This window comes from Pieris brassicae, chromosome 7, assembly GCF_905147105.1.
Source record: "Pieris brassicae chromosome 7, ilPieBrab1.1, whole genome shotgun sequence".
NCBI classification, from domain to species: domain Eukaryota; kingdom Metazoa; phylum Arthropoda; class Insecta; order Lepidoptera; family Pieridae; genus Pieris; species Pieris brassicae.
The window spans coordinates 19,233,422-19,251,167 of record NC_059671.1 but is presented as its reverse complement, the minus strand read 5'-3'; the positions used below and the strand labels follow the sequence as shown (position 1 = coordinate 19,251,167).

Sequence of the window (17,746 nt, the reverse complement as noted above, 5' to 3'; positions counted from 1 at the left end):
TTAGTTTGGTATTTTATATTTTTTTAATAAAAATTACTCATACTGAGTTTTACTGAGTAACCTTAGCGACATTTCTTAATTATTTAATATGTCATATAATGTTTGATTTATTTTTTTTGTGTTCCGTAAATTCATATAAATTTAAATTATTTACGTTTTGGGCATTTTTTCTATTCAGGATGGCAATAGTGGTATAGTAGAGGGTGCTACATCTGTATCATTATTATTAGTTGAATTGGTGTCGCCAGATGTTATGTACAACGGTTTGCCTTGGCCCGATGAAGACTTTACTAAGGTAACTGTTTTTTCGTGATATTTTTTATTTATTAAGAAAAACACTTTTTGAACAGACTGAAGCTATGTATTATTATTAAAAACTTACAATTATTTACATAATTTTAACCACGCACGAAAAAATGTAATTAAATTAAAATTATGTAACTAATTGTATGTTTTTAATAATAATGCATAGCTTTAATCTGTTCAAAAAGTGTTTTTCTTAATGTGTAAAAGCTATGTTAACAAAAGATAATACTTTTTTTTATTTGAATCCCTATAAAACAGTGGTTCTACAACATTTTTTGGCCTGGGATTTCTGTATATATCGTGATCATTATTACGACCCTCAGGGATATGAGTCGTACGCTGAAGCCACTAGGCCAACACTGCTCTTAGTGGAAATTCAAAACCACCAGAAAATACTCTAAATAAAAAATCACGAAAGCTATTTTTTAAATATTCAATTAGTTTTTGTTAAAAAAATACAATTTTGTCATTAAACTTGTTAATTCTGACAAATCTCTTGGATTTGGATAAATCCTGGATTTAGCACTTTCTCGAATGTATAAAAATCCTTAAAGCAAGGCTATCTTCAGGATTACTCTGTATGAGTATATATTTCAGCAAGTGAGTATAGAACGGGAACTATACATGCGCGGTGCGGTGGAGCGTTGTGCCGTTGCGCGGGCGGCTCTTAGACGAGTGGCCCTCGCGAGGCCTGCTCTGTGTCTTTCCTCGGCGCTGTTGCGGGCCTCAGCTGCTACGCTTTTGCATAGGTTGAGGGCTCATCTTGGTGAGACATTTAAGACTGAATATAAATTTATTAAAGTTCATAATTAATATATTAATAACTAGCGGACCCGACAAACTTTCTCCTGTACACGTCTATATATACACACGTGTACAGGATATATTATATTACATATGTTCGAACCTTCCCTGAACTTCCACAAATATTACAGATCATCATTAGCCAGATTAGTCCTGACATTCTTGAGATTTTAGCGAGACAAACGAAAGGAATTCATCTTTATATATGTTACTAGCTGACCCGGCAAATGTCGTTTTTCCATGTATACTATTTATAGGAAACACTTTTTTTAGTTCAATTAAAAACCTAGCTATTATAATAAAAAATAGGGGTTGATCGTAGTGGGGTGACAATTAAGAGTTGTATGTATTGTATGCTGTATCATAAAAAATAATAACAAAAAATTTTCTAAAATATTTAAAAAAAATTGTCTAAAATATTTAAAAAAAATTGTTTAAAATATTTAAAAAAATTGTCTAAAATATTTTTAAAAAATTGGGATGGACACCCCTTATCACTTAGGGGTTTGATAGATAGATAGCCGGTTTTCAGACTTGCTGTATATGCATAAAAAAATCATAGGCATCGGTCGAGCCGTTTCGGAGGAGTATGGGAACAAACAAACAAGCAATCTGTGGTTGAGACCTATTCAAGCGTCCCTGCATTATTATTAGCATAGTCTAGACACTCCGGTGATATATGTCAAAATAAAATATACACGGAATATATAAATATGTATACGATGAAGGGACCTCAAGCATTAGTGTCCATTAAACAATTAGTTGAGGTTTTCATGTGACAGGAAATTAATAGTATTTATCTGTAGTAAGTTTTTTTAATTTCTCTTGTCTATGGTTTTGACGTTGACAGTTTCGACGGATTTTTTACTTTATTTACAACATATCAATCGACGAAAATTACGCAAACTGTCAAATAATTTAATTATTGGTAATAATTTAGTTATAGTGTTTTTCTAAATATTTTTTAAAAGTCACTTAAGTTAAAAAATGATTCGCAGATCGTCACACGCAATCCCCAGAACTTAGTCGAGAGCTGTCAGCTCTGACTGAACTGTTGAGTACGATGACTTTGGGACAATTGCTGCCACACCCATTATGTCATATACTCGAATTGGCCCCAGAACTCACAGCCAACGAAGTAAGATGTTTTTCCCATTTATTTCTATTTTTTTTAAATCTCACACATCGCAACCACTGGTTAAAATTAATTAATGTTAAATTTACGCTAATTAAAAGTATTTTTTTTAATTGCCTATCAAACTTATTTTTATTGACATAAAAAATACTGTTAATATGAATTTTTTATTTATTGCCATATTAAAAAATAACATTCATTTTTAATACACACGTTTTTCTTTTATTTTAGCTTGTCCAAGTATTGCGGGACTGTTTATGGAACTACACAAGAGATCATGTCCCCTCCCCTGCCCTATTCACTTGCGACTCCACAGGTAATCTAAATAAATAAATGAATCGCAATATATCTTGCTAAAAATTCATGACGAAAAATGCTCCACATGGTATGTAGGTACTAAACTGTAAACTAAGTTAATAATAATTATTATTTATTTATTTTCTCCCATATAACATTCATATAAATAAGATCACAGTTGAGAAGGTATTGGGAGACTGGTTTCCAAACTAGGTAAGCACCTGTGATATGGATAACCAGGCTTGGAATTATAACTAGTAACTTGGCTTATGGAATCATAGCATGTTGTGTGGTAATAAAAAGTACACACATATAGGCGTAAGCAAACAAATCTAATGATTTAAATAAGAAAAACAAAACAGTCAACTAGTTAGAAGTAGAATAATGTAAAGATGTATGTGTGTATGTACGCGTGTGTGAGTGGGTGTTAGAAGGGGGTGTGTGGGTATGTGTCAGGCACATGCTTGAGAACACAAAAAAATAATATTAACGCGAAACAAACTTCGCGTTGACAGCTTGTGTATAATTAATTGAATGTACACGTAATATCATCTAATATATAATTGACAAAAGTATTATTTAGAAAAAATTAGTTGACTCAGCTGGCACTTTTTTTTAAATTAATTTTATGACCTGGTTACGAGACCTTTAAGCCAAGTCTTCACTTATGTTTAAGAAAATAATAAGACATGTCAAACTTCAAAAAAATACAGCCCTTAAATTGAATGAATGCTCATTTTATCCGTTGTGCGTAAAAGATTAAGCTAGCACTTCAAAAACATACAGCCCTTAAATTGAATGAATGCTCATTTTATCCGTTGTGCGTAAAAGATTAAGCTGGCACTTCAAAAACATACAGCCCTTAAATTGAATGAATGCTCATTTTATCCGTTGTGCGTAAAAGATTAAGCTGGCACTTCAAAAACATACAGCCCTTAAATTGAATGAATGCTCATTTTATCCGTTGTGCGTAAAAGATTAAGCTGGCACTTCAAAAACATACAGCCCTTAAATTGAATGAATGCTCATTTTATCCGTTGTGCGTAAAAGATTAAGCTGGCACTTCAAAAACATACAGCCCTTAAATTGAATGAATGCTCATTTTATCCGTTGTGCGTAAAAGATTAAGCTGGCACTTCAAAAACATACAGCCCTTAAATTGAATGAATGCTCATTTTATCCGTTGTGCGTAAAAGATTAAGCTAGCACTTCAAAAACATACTGCCCTTAAATTGAATGAATGCTCATTTTATCCGTTGTGCGTAAAAGATTAAGCTGGCACTTCAAAAACATACAGCCCTTAAATTGAATGAATGCTCATTTTATCCGTTGTGCGTAAAAGATTAAGCTGGCACTTCAAAAACATACAGCCCTTAAATTGAATGAATGCTCATTTTATCCGTTGTGCGTAAAAGATTAAGCTAGCACTTCAAAAACATACTGCCCTTAAATTGAATGAATGCTCATTTTATCCGTTGTGCGTAAAAGATTAAGCTAGCACTTCAAAAACATACAGCCCTTAAATTGAATGAATGCTCATTTTATCCGTTGTGCGTAAAAGATTAAGCTGGCACTTCAAAAACATACAGCCCTTAAATTGAATGAATGCTCATTTTATCCGTTGTGCGTAAAAGATTAAGCTAGCACTTCAAAAACATACAGCCCTTAAATTGAATGAATGCTCATTTTATCCGTTGTGCGTAAAAGATTAAGCTAGCACTTCAAAAACATACTGCCCTTAAATTGAATGAATGCTCATTTTATCCGTTGTGCGTAAAAGATTAAGCTGGCACTTCAAAAACATACAGCCCTTAAATTGAATGAATGCTCATTTTATCCGTTGTGCGTAAAAGATTAAGCTGGCACTTCAAAAACATACAGCCCTTAAATTGAATGAATGCTCATTTTATCCGTTGTGCGTAAAAGATTAAGCTAGCACTTCAAAAACATACTGCCCTTAAATTGAATGAATGCTCATTTTATCCGTTGTGCGTAAAAGATTAAGCTAGCACTTCAAAAACATACAGCCCTTAAATTGAATGAATGCTCATTTTATCCGTTGTGCGTAAAAGATTAAGCTGGCACTTCAAAAACATACAGCCCTTAAATTGAATGAATGCTCATTTTATCCGTTGTGCGTAAAAGATTAAGCTAGCACTTCAAAAACATACAGCCCTTAAATTGAATGAATGCTCATTTTATCCGTTGTGCGTAAAAGATTAAGCTAGCACTTCAAAAACATACAGCCCTTAAATTGAATGAATGCTCATTTTATCCGTTGTGCGTAAAAGATTAAGCTAGCACTTCAAAAACATACAGCCCTTAAATTGAATGAATGCTCATTTTATCCGTTGTGCGTAAAAGATTAAGCTAGCACTTCAAAAACATACAGCCCTTAAATTGAATGAATGCTCATTTTATCCGTTGTGCGTAAAAGATTAAGCTGGCACTTCAAAAACATACAGCCCTTAAATTGAATGAATGCTCATTTTATCCGTTGTGCGTAAAAGATTAAGCTGGCACTTCAAAAACATACAGCCCTTAAATTGAATGAATGCTCATTTTATCCGTTGTGCGTAAAAGATTAAGCTGGCACTTCAAAAACATACAGCCCTTAAATTGAATGAATGCTCATTTTATCCGTTGTGCGTAAAAGATTAAGCTGGCACTTCAAAAACATACAGCCCTTAAATTGAATGAATGCTCATTTTATCCGTTGTGCGTAAAAGATTAAGCTGGCACTTCAAAAACATACAGCCCTTAAATTGAATGAATGCTCATTTTATCCGTTGTGCGTAAAAGATTAAGCTAGCACTTCAAAAACATACTGCCCTTAAATTGAATGAATGCTCATTTTATCCGTTGTGCGTAAAAGATTAAGCTGGCACTTCAAAAACATACTGCCCTTAAATTGAATGAATGCTCATTTTATCCGTTGTGCGTAAAAGATTAAGCTGGCACTTCAAAAACATACAGCCCTTAAATTGAATGAATGCTCATTTTATCCGTTGTGCGTAAAAGATTAAGCTAGCACTTCAAAAACATACTGCCCTTAAATTGAATGAATGCTCATTTTATCCTTTGTGCGTAAAAGATTAAGCTGGCACTTCAAAAACATACAGCCCTTAAATTGAATGAATGCTCATTTTATCCGTTGTGCGTAAAAGATTAAGCTGGCACTTCAAAAACATACAGCCCTTAAATTGAATGAATGCTCATTTTATCCGTTGTGCGTAAAAGATTAAGCTAGCACTTCAAAAACATACAGCCCTTAAATTGAATGAATGCTCATTTTATCCGTTGTGCGTAAAAGATTAAGCTAGCACTTCAAAAACATACAGCCCTTAAATTGAATGAATGCTCATTTTATCCGTTGTGCGTAAAAGATTAAGCTAGCACTTCAAAAACATACAGCCCTTAAATTGAATGAATGCTCATTTTATCCGTTGTGCGTAAAAGATTAAGCTAGCACTTCAAAAACATACAGCCCTTAAATTGAATGAATGCTCATTTTATCCGTTGTGCGTAAAAGATTAAGCTAGCACTTCAAAAACATACAGCCCTTAAATTGAATGAATGCTCATTTTATCCGTTGTGCGTAAAAGATTAAGCTGGCACTTCAAAAACATACAGCCCTTAAATTGAATGAATGCTCATTTTATCCGTTGTGCGTAAAAGATTAAGCTGGCACTTCAAAAACATACAGCCCTTAAATTGAATGAATGCTCATTTTATCCGTTGTGCGTAAAAGATTAAGCTAGCACTTCAAAAACATACAGCCCTTAAATTGAATGAATGCTCATTTTATCCGTTGTGCGTAAAAGATTAAGCTAGCACTTCAAAAACATACAGCCCTTAAATTGAATGAATGCTCATTTTATCCGTTGTGCGTAAAAGATTAAGCTGGCACTTCAAAAACATACAGCCCTTAAATTGAATGAATGCTCATTTTATCCGTTGTGCGTAAAAGATTAAGCTGGCACTTCAAAAACATACAGCCCTTAAATTGAATGAATGCTCATTTTATCCGTTGTGCGTAAAAGATTAAGCTGGCACTTCAAAAACATACAGCCCTTAAATTGAATGAATGCTCATTTTATCCGTTGTGCGTAAAAGATTAAGCTAGCACTTCAAAAACATACTGCCCTTAAATTGAATGAATGCTCATTTTATCCGTTGTGCGTAAAAGATTAAGCTGGCACTTCAAAAACATACAGCCCTTAAATTGAATGAATGCTCATTTTATCCGTTGTGCGTAAAAGATTAAGCTGGCACTTCAAAAACATACAGCCCTTAAATTGAATGAATGCTCATTTTATCCGTTGTGCGTAAAAGATTAAGCTAGCACTTCAAAAACATACTGCCCTTAAATTGAATGAATGCTCATTTTATCCGTTGTGCGTAAAAGATTAAGCTGGCACTTCAAAAACATACAGCCCTTAAATTGAATGAATGCTCATTTTATCCGTTGTGCGTAAAAGATTAAGCTGGCACTTCAAAAACATACAGCCCTTAAATTGAATGAATGCTCATTTTATCCGTTGTGCGTAAAAGATTAAGCTGGCACTTCAAAAACATACAGCCCTTAAATTGAATGAATGCTCATTTTATCCGTTGTGCGTAAAAGATTAAGCTAGCACTTCAAAAACATACAGCCCTTAAATTGAATGAATGCTCATTTTATCCGTTGTGCGTAAAAGATTAAGCTAGCACTTCAAAAACATACAGCCCTTAAATTGAATGAATGCTCATTTTATCCGTTGTGCGTAAAAGATTAAGCTAGCACTTCAAAAACATACAGCCCTTAAATTGAATGAATGCTCATTTTATCCGTTGTGCGTAAAAGATTAAGCTAGCACTTCAAAAACATACAGCCCTTAAATTGAATGAATGCTCATTTTATCCGTTGTGCGTAAAAGATTAAGCTGGCACTTCAAAAACATACAGCCCTTAAATTGAATGAATGCTCATTTTATCCGTTGTGCGTAAAAGATTAAGCTGGCACTTCAAAAACATACAGCCCTTAAATTGAATGAATGCTCATTTTATCCGTTGTGCGTAAAAGATTAAGCTAGCACTTCAAAAACATACAGCCCTTAAATTGAATGAATGCTCATTTTATCCGTTGTGCGTAAAAGATTAAGCTAGCACTTCAAAAACATACAGCCCTTAAATTGAATGAATGCTCATTTTATCCGTTGTGCGTAAAAGATTAAGCTGGCACTTCAAAAACATACAGCCCTTAAATTGAATGAATGCTCATTTTATCCGTTGTGCGTAAAAGATTAAGCTGGCACTTCAAAAACATACAGCCCTTAAATTGAATGAATGCTCATTTTATCCGTTGTGCGTAAAAGATTAAGCTGGCACTTCAAAAACATACAGCCCTTAAATTGAATGAATGCTCATTTTATCCGTTGTGCGTAAAAGATTAAGCTGGCACTTCAAAAACATACTGCCCTTAAATTGAATGAATGCTCATTTTATCCGTTGTGCGTAAAAGATTAAGCTGGCACTTCAAAAACATACAGCCCTTAAATTGAATGAATGCTCATTTTATCCGTTGTGCGTAAAAGATTAAGCTGGCACTTCAAAAACATACAGCCCTTAAATTGAATGAATGCTCATTTTATCCGTTGTGCGTAAAAGATTAAGCTGGCACTTCAAAAACATACTGCCCTTAAATTGAATGAATGCTCATTTTATCCGTTGTGCGTAAAAGATTAAGCTGGCACTTCAAAAACATACAGCCCTTAAATTGAATGAATGCTCATTTTATCCGTTGTGCGTAAAAGATTAAGCTGGCACTTCAAAAACATACAGCCCTTAAATTGAATGAATGCTCATTTTATCCGTTGTGCGTAAAAGATTAAGCTGGCACTTCAAAAACATACAGCCCTTAAATTGAATGAATGCTCATTTTATCCGTTGTGCGTAAAAGATTAAGCTGGCACTTCAAAAACATACAGCCCTTAAATTGAATGAATGCTCATTTTATCCGTTGTGCGTAAAAGATTAAGCTGGCACTTCAAAAACATACAGCCCTTAAATTGAATGAATGCTCATTTTATCCGTTGTGCGTAAAAGATTAAGCTAGCACTTCAAAAACATACTGCCCTTAAATTGAATGAATGCTCATTTTATCCGTTGTGCGTAAAAGATTAAGCTGGCACTTCAAAAACATACAGCCCTTAAATTGAATGAATGCTCATTTTATCCGTTGTGCGTAAAAGATTAAGCTAGCACTTCAAAAACATACAGCCCTTAAATTGAATGAATGCTCATTTTATCCGTTGTGCGTAAAAGATTAAGCTAGCACTTCAAAAACATACAGCCCTTAAATTGAATGAATGCTCATTTTATCCGTTGTGCGTAAAAGATTAAGCTAGCACTTCAAAAACATACAGCCCTTAAATTGAATGAATGCTCATTTTATCCGTTGTGCGTAAAAGATTAAGCTGGCACTTCAAAAACATACAGCCCTTAAATTGAATGAATGCTCATTTTATCCGTTGTGCGTAAAAGATTAAGGTAGCACTTCAAAAACATACAGCCCTTAAATTGAATGAATGCTCATTTTATCCGTTGTGCGTAAAAGATTAAGGTAGCACTTCAAAAACATACAGCCCTTAAATTGAATGAATGCTCATTTTATCCGTTGTGCGTAAAAGATTAAGGTAGCACTTCAAAAACATACAGCCCTTAAATTGAATGAATGCTCATTTTATCCGTTGTGCGTAAAAGATTAAGCTAGCACTTCAAAAACATACAGCCCTTAAATTGAATGAATGCTCATTTTATCCGTTGTGCGTAAAAGATTAAGCTAGCACTTCAAAAACATACAGCCCTTAAATTGAATGAATGCTCATTTTATCCGTTGTGCGTAAAAGATTAAGCTGGCACTTCAAAAACATACAGCCCTTAAATTGAATGAATGCTCATTTTATCCGTTGTGCGTAAAAGATTAAGGTAGCACTTCAAAAACATACAGCCCTTAAATTGAATGAATGCTCATTTTATCCGTTGTGCGTAAAAGATTAAGCTAGCACTTCAAAAACATACAGCCCTTAAATTGAATGAATGCTCATTTTATCCGTTGTGCCTAAAAGATTAAGCTAGCACTTCAAAAACATACAGCCCTTAAATTGAATGAATGCTCATTTTATCCGTTGTGCGTAAAAGATTAAGCTAGCACTTCAAAAACATACAGCCCTTAAATTGAATGAATGCTCATTTTATCCGTTGTGCGTAAAAGATTAAGCTAGCACTTCAAAAACATACAGCCCTTAAATTGAATGAATGCTCATTTTATCCGTTGTGCGTAAAAGATTAAGCTAGCACTTCAAAAACATACAGCCCTTAAATTGAATGAATGCTCATTTTATCCGTTGTGCGTAAAAGATTAAGCTAGCACTTCAAAAACATACAGCCCTTAAATTGAATGAATGCTCATTTTATCCGTTGTGCGTAAAAGATTAAGGTAGCACTTCAAAAACATACAGCCCTTAAATTGAATGAATGCTCATTTTATCCGTTGTGCGTAAAAGATTAAGCTAGCACTTCAAAAACATACAGCCCTTAAATTGAATGAATGCTCATTTTATCCGTTGTGCGTAAAAGATTAAGCTAGCACTTCAAAAACATACAGCCCTTAAATTGAATGAATGCTCATTTTATCCGTTGTGCGTAAAAGATTAAGCTAGCACTTCAAAAACATACAGCCCTTAAATTGAATGAATGCTCATTTTATCCGTTGTGCGTAAAAGATTAAGCTAGCACTTCAAAAACATACAGCCCTTAAATTGAATGAATGCTCATTTTATCCGTTGTGCGTAAAAGATTAAGCTAGCACTTCAAAAACATACAGCCCTTAAATTGAATGAATGCTCATTTTATCCGTTGTGCGTAAAAGATTAAGCTAGCACTTCAAAAACATACAGCCCTTAAATTGAATGAATGCTCATTTTATCCGTTGTGCGTAAAAGATTAAGCTAGCACTTCAAAAACATACAGCCCTTAAATTGAATGAATGCTCATTTTATCCGTTGTGCGTAAAAGATTAAGCTGGCACTTCAAAAACATACAGCCCTTAAATTGAATGAATGCTCATTTTATCCGTTGTGCGTAAAAGATTAAGCTGGCACTTCAAAAACATACAGCCCTTAAATTGAATGAATGCTCATTTTATCCGTTGTGCGTAAAAGATTAAGCTAGCACTTCAAAAACATACAGCCCTTAAATTGAATGAATGCTCATTTTATCCGTTGTGCGTAAAAGATTAAGCTAGCACTTCAAAAACATACAGCCCTTAAATTGAATGAATGCTCATTTTATCCGTTGTGCGTAAAAGATTAAGCTGGCACTTCAAAAACATACAGCCCTTAAATTGAATGAATGCTCATTTTATCCGTTGTGCGTAAAAGATTAAGGTAGCACTTCAAAAACATACAGCCCTTAAATTGAATGAATGCTCATTTTATCCGTTGTGCGTAAAAGATTAAGGTAGCACTTCAAAAACATACAGCCCTTAAATTGAATGAATGCTCATTTTATCCGTTGTGCGTAAAAGATTAAGCTAGCACTTCAAAAACATACAGCCCTTAAATTGAATGAATGCTCATTTTATCCGTTGTGCGTAAAAGATTAAGCTAGCACTTCAAAAACATACAGCCCTTAAATTGAATGAATGCTCATTTTATCCGTTGTGCGTAAAAGATTAAGCTAGCACTTCAAAAACATACTGCCCTTAAATTGAATGAATGCTCATTTTATCCGTTGTGCGTAAAAGATTAAGCTGGCACTTCAAAAACATACAGCCCTTAAATTGAATGAATGCTCATTTTATCCGTTGTGCGTAAAAGATTAAGCTAGCACTTCAAAAACATACAGCCCTTAAATTGAATGAATGCTCATTTTATCCGTTGTGCGTAAAAGATTAAGCTAGCACTTCAAAAACATACAGCCCTTAAATTGAATGAATGCTCATTTTATCCGTTGTGCGTAAAAGATTAAGCTAGCACTTCAAAAACATACAGCCCTTAAATTGAATGAATGCTCATTTTATCCGTTGTGCGTAAAAGATTAAGCTAGCACTTCAAAAACATACAGCCCTTAAATTGAATGAATGCTCATTTTATCCGTTGTGCCTAAAAGATTAAGCTAGCACTTCAAAAACATACAGCCCTTAAATTGAATGAATGCTCATTTTATCCGTTGTGCGTAAAAGATTAAGCTAGCACTTCAAAAACATACAGCCCTTAAATTGAATGAATGCTCATTTTATCCGTTGTGCGTAAAAGATTAAGCTAGCACTTCAAAAACATACAGCCCTTAAATTGAATGAATGCTCATTTTATCCGTTGTGCGTAAAAGATTAAGCTAGCACTTCAAAAACATACTGCCCTTAAATTGAATGAATGCTCATTTTATCCGTTGTGCGTAAAAGATTAAGCTGGCACTTCAAAAACATACAGCCCTTAAATTGAATGAATGCTCATTTTATCCGTTGTGCGTAAAAGATTAAGCTAGCACTTCAAAAACATACAGCCCTTAAATTGAATGAATGCTCATTTTATCCGTTGTGCGTAAAAGATTAAGCTAGCACTTCAAAAACATACAGCCCTTAAATTGAATGAATGCTCATTTTATCCGTTGTGCGTAAAAGATTAAGCTAGCACTTCAAAAACATACAGCCCTTAAATTGAATGAATGCTCATTTTATCCGTTGTGCGTAAAAGATTAAGCTGGCACTTCAAAAACATACAGCCCTTAAATTGAATGAATGCTCATTTTATCCGTTGTGCGTAAAAGATTAAGGTAGCACTTCAAAAACATACAGCCCTTAAATTGAATGAATGCTCATTTTATCCGTTGTGCGTAAAAGATTAAGGTAGCACTTCAAAAACATACAGCCCTTAAATTGAATGAATGCTCATTTTATCCGTTGTGCGTAAAAGATTAAGGTAGCACTTCAAAAACATACAGCCCTTAAATTGAATGAATGCTCATTTTATCCGTTGTGCGTAAAAGATTAAGCTAGCACTTCAAAAACATACAGCCCTTAAATTGAATGAATGCTCATTTTATCCGTTGTGCGTAAAAGATTAAGCTAGCACTTCAAAAACATACAGCCCTTAAATTGAATGAATGCTCATTTTATCCGTTGTGCGTAAAAGATTAAGCTAGCACTTCAAAAACATACAGCCCTTAAATTGAATGAATGCTCATTTTATCCGTTGTGCGTAAAAGATTAAGCTAGCACTTCAAAAACATACAGCCCTTAAATTGAATGAATGCTCATTTTATCCGTTGTGCGTAAAAGATTAAGCTAGCACTTCAAAAACATACAGCCCTTAAATTGAATGAATGCTCATTTTATCCGTTGTGCGTAAAAGATTAAGGTAGCACTTCAAAAACATACAGCCCTTAAATTGAATGAATGCTCATTTTATCCGTTGTGCGTAAAAGATTAAGCTGGCACTTCAAAAACATACAGCCCTTAAATTGAATGAATGCTCATTTTATCCGTTGTGCGTAAAAGATTAAGCTGGCACTTCAAAAACATACAGCCCTTAAATTGAATGAATGCTCATTTTATCCGTTGTGCGTAAAAGATTAAGCTAGCACTTCAAAAACATACAGCCCTTAAATTGAATGAATGCTCATTTTATCCGTTGTGCGTAAAAGATTAAGCTAGCACTTCAAAAACATACAGCCCTTAAATTGAATGAATGCTCATTTTATCCGTTGTGCGTAAAAGATTAAGCTGGCACTTCAAAAACATACAGCCCTTAAATTGAATGAATGCTCATTTTATCCGTTGTGCGTAAAAGATTAAGGTAGCACTTCAAAAACATACAGCCCTTAAATTGAATGAATGCTCATTTTATCCGTTGTGCGTAAAAGATTAAGGTAGCACTTCAAAAACATACAGCCCTTAAATTGAATGAATGCTCATTTTATCCGTTGTGCGTAAAAGATTAAGCTAGCACTTCAAAAACATACAGCCCTTAAATTGAATGAATGCTCATTTTATCCGTTGTGCGTAAAAGATTAAGCTAGCACTTTAAAAACATACAGCCCTTAAATTGAATGAATGCTCATTTTATCCGTTGTGCGTAAAAGATTAAGCTAGCACTTCAAAAACATACAGCCCTTAAATTGAATGAATGCTCATTTTATCCGTTGTGCGTAAAAGATTAATCTAGCACTTCAAAAACATACAGCCCTTAAATTGAATGAATGCTCATTTTATCCGTTGTGCGTAAAAGATTAAGCTAGCACTTCAAAAACATACAGCCCTTAAATTGAATGAATGCTCATTTTATCCGTTGTGCCTAAAAGATTAAGCTAGCACTTCAAAAACATACAGCCCTTAAATTGAATGAATGCTCATTTTATCCGTTGTGCGTAAAAGATTAAGCTAGCACTTCAAAAACATACAGCCCTTAAATTGAATGAATGCTCATTTTATCCGTTGTGCGTAAAAGATTAATCTAGCACTTCAAAAACATACAGCCCTTAAATTGAATGAATGCTCATTTTATCCGTTGTGCGTAAAAGATTAAGCTAGCACTTCAAAAACATACAGCCCTTAAATTGAATGAATGCTCATTTTATCCGTTGTGCGTAAAAGATTAAGCTAGCACTTCAAAAACATACAGCCCTTAAATTGAATGAATGCTCATTTTATCCGTTGTGCGTAAAAGATTAAGCTAGCACTTCAAAAACATACAGCCCTTAAATTGAATGAATGCTCATTTTATCCGTTGTGCGTAAAAGATTAAGCTGGCACTTCAAAAACATACAGCCCTTAAATTGAATGAATGCTCATTTTATCCGTTGTGCGTAAAAGATTAAGGTAGCACTTCAAAAACATACAGCCCTTAAATTGAATGAATGCTCATTTTATCCGTTGTGCGTAAAAGATTAAGGTAGCACTTCAAAAACATACAGCCCTTAAATTGAATGAATGCTCATTTTATCCGTTGTGCGTAAAAGATTAAGCTAGCACTTCAAAAACATACAGCCCTTAAATTGAATGAATGCTCATTTTATCCGTTGTGCGTAAAAGATTAAGCTAGCACTTCAAAAACATACAGCCCTTAAATTGAATGAATGCTCATTTTATCCGTTGTGCGTAAAAGATTAAGGTAGCACTTCAAAAACATACAGCCCTTAAATTGAATGAATGCTCATTTTATCCGTTGTGCGTAAAAGATTAAGCTAGCACTTCAAAAACATACAGCCCTTAAATTGAATGAATGCTCATTTTATCCGTTGTGCGTAAAAGATTAAGCTAGCACTTCAAAAACATACAGCCCTTAAATTGAATGAATGCTCATTTTATCCGTTGTGCGTAAAAGATTAAGCTAGCACTTCAAAAACATACAGCCCTTAAATTGAATGAATGCTCATTTTATCCGTTGTGCGTAAAAGATTAAGCTAGCACTTCAAAAACATACAGCCCTTAAATTGAATGAATGCTCATTTTATCCGTTGTGCGTAAAAGATTAAGCTAGCACTTCAAAAACATACAGCCCTTAAATTGAATGAATGCTCATTTTATCCGTTGTGCGTAAAAGATTAAGGTAGCACTTCAAAAACATACAGCCCTTAAATTGAATGAATGCTCATTTTATCCGTTGTGCGTAAAAGATTAATGGCACTTCAAAAACATACAGCCCTTAAATTGAATGAATGCTCATTTTATCCGTTGTGCGTAAAAGATTAAGCTGGCACTTCAAAAACATACAGCCCTTAAATTGAATGAATGCTCATTTTATCCGTTGTGCGTAAAAGATTAAGCTAGCACTTCAAAAACATACAGCCCTTAAATTGAATGAATGCTCATTTTATCCGTTGTGCGTAAAAGATTAAGCTAGCACTTCAAAAACATACAGCCCTTAAATTGAATGAATGCTCATTTTATCCGTTGTGCGTAAAAGATTAAGCTGGCACTTCAAAAACATACAGCCCTTAAATTGAATGAATGCTCATTTTATCCGTTGTGCGTAAAAGATTAAGGTAGCACTTCAAAAACATACAGCCCTTAAATTGAATGAATGCTCATTTTATCCGTTGTGCGTAAAAGATTAAGGTAGCACTTCAAAAACATACAGCCCTTAAATTGAATGAATGCTCATTTTATCCGTTGTGCGTAAAAGATTAAGCTAGCACTTCAAAAACATACAGCCCTTAAATTGAATGAATGCTCATTTTATCCGTTGTGCGTAAAAGATTAAGCTAGCACTTTAAAAACATACAGCCCTTAAATTGAATGAATGCTCATTTTATCCGTTGTGCGTAAAAGATTAAGCTAGCACTTCAAAAACATACAGCCCTTAAATTGAATGAATGCTCATTTTATCCGTTGTGCGTAAAAGATTAATCTAGCACTTCAAAAACATACAGCCCTTAAATTGAATGAATGCTCATTTTATCCGTTGTGCGTAAAAGATTAAGCTAGCACTTCAAAAACATACAGCCCTTAAATTGAATGAATGCTCATTTTATCCGTTGTGCCTAAAAGATTAAGCTAGCACTTCAAAAACATACAGCCCTTAAATTGAATGAATGCTCATTTTATCCGTTGTGCGTAAAAGATTAAGCTAGCACTTCAAAAACATACAGCCCTTAAATTGAATGAATGCTCATTTTATCCGTTGTGCGTAAAAGATTAAGCTAGCACTTCAAAAACATACAGCCCTTAAATTGAATGAATGCTCATTTTATCCGTTGTGCGTAAAAGATTAAGCTAGCACTTCAAAAACATACTGCCCTTAAATTGAATGAATGCTCATTTTATCCGTTGTGCGTAAAAGATTAAGCTAGCACTTCAAAAACATACAGCCCTTAAATTGAATGAATGCTCATTTTATCCGTTGTGCGTAAAAGATTAAGCTAGCACTTCAAAAACATACAGCCCTTAAATTGAATGAATGCTCATTTTATCCGTTGTGCGTAAAAGATTAAGCTGGCACTTCAAAAACATACAGCCCTTAAATTGAATGAATGCTCATTTTATCCGTTGTGCGTAAAAGATTAAGGTAGCACTTCAAAAACATACAGCCCTTAAATTGAATGAATGCTCATTTTATCCGTTGTGCGTAAAAGATTAAGGTAGCACTTCAAAAACATACAGCCCTTAAATTGAATGAATGCTCATTTTATCCGTTGTGCGTAAAAGATTAAGCTAGCACTTCAAAAACATACAGCCCTTAAATTGAATGAATGCTCATTTTATCCGTTGTGCGTAAAAGATTAAGCTAGCACTTCAAAAACATACAGCCCTTAAATTGAATGAATGCTCATTTTATCCGTTGTGCGTAAAAGATTAAGCTAGCACTTCAAAAACATACAGCCCTTAAATTGAATGAATGCTCATTTTATCCGTTGTGCGTAAAAGATTAAGGTAGCACTTCAAAAACATACAGCCCTTAAATTGAATGAATGCTCATTTTATCCGTTGTGCGTAAAAGATTAAGCTGGCACTTCAAAAACATACAGCCCTTAAATTGAATGAATGCTCATTTTATCCGTTGTGCGTAAAAGATTAATCTAGCACTTCAAAAACATACAGCCCTTAAATTGAATGAATGCTCATTTTATCCGTTGTGCGTAAAAGATTAAGCTAGCACTTCAAAAACATACAGCCCTTAAATTGAATGAATGCTCATTTTATCCGTTGTGCCTAAAAGATTAAGCTAGCACTTCAAAAACATACAGCCCTTAAATTGAATGAATGCTCATTTTATCCGTTGTGCGTAAAAGATTAAGCTAGCACTTCAAAAACATACAGCCCTTAAATTGAATGAATGCTCATTTTATCCGTTGTGCGTAAAAGATTAAGCTAGCACTTCAAAAACATACAGCCCTTAAATTGAATGAATGCTCATTTTATCCGTTGTGCGTAAAAGATTAAGCTAGCACTTCAAAAACATACAGCCCTTAAATTGAATGAATGCTCATTTTATCCGTTGTGCGTAAAAGATTAAGCTAGCACTTCAAAAACATACAGCCCTTAAATTGAATGAATGCTCATTTTATCCGTTGTGCGTAAAAGATTAAGCTAGCACTTCAAAAACATACAGCCCTTAAATTGAATGAATGCTCATTTTATCCGTTGTGCGTAAAAGATTAAGCTGGCACTTCAAAAACATACAGCCCTTAAATTGAATGAATGCTCATTTTATCCGTTGTGCG

At 34.1% G+C, this 17,746-nt stretch overlaps 1 protein-coding gene across 1 annotated transcript in view; it reads left to right on the top strand.

Moving 5' to 3' along the window:
- The window catches only part of LOC123712263 (integrator complex subunit 5), a 29,537-nt gene that overhangs the window by 9,048 nt on the left and 2,743 nt on the right, over window positions 1-17,746 (top strand). The window contains exons 13-16 of the mRNA XM_045665272.1: window positions 179-295; window positions 904-1,072; window positions 2,109-2,248; window positions 2,477-2,561. Of these exons, the coding sequence (XP_045521228.1) occupies window positions 179-295; window positions 904-1,072; window positions 2,109-2,248; window positions 2,477-2,561 (511 nt within the window). The remainder of the gene's footprint in view (window positions 1-178; window positions 296-903; window positions 1,073-2,108; window positions 2,249-2,476; window positions 2,562-17,746) is intronic.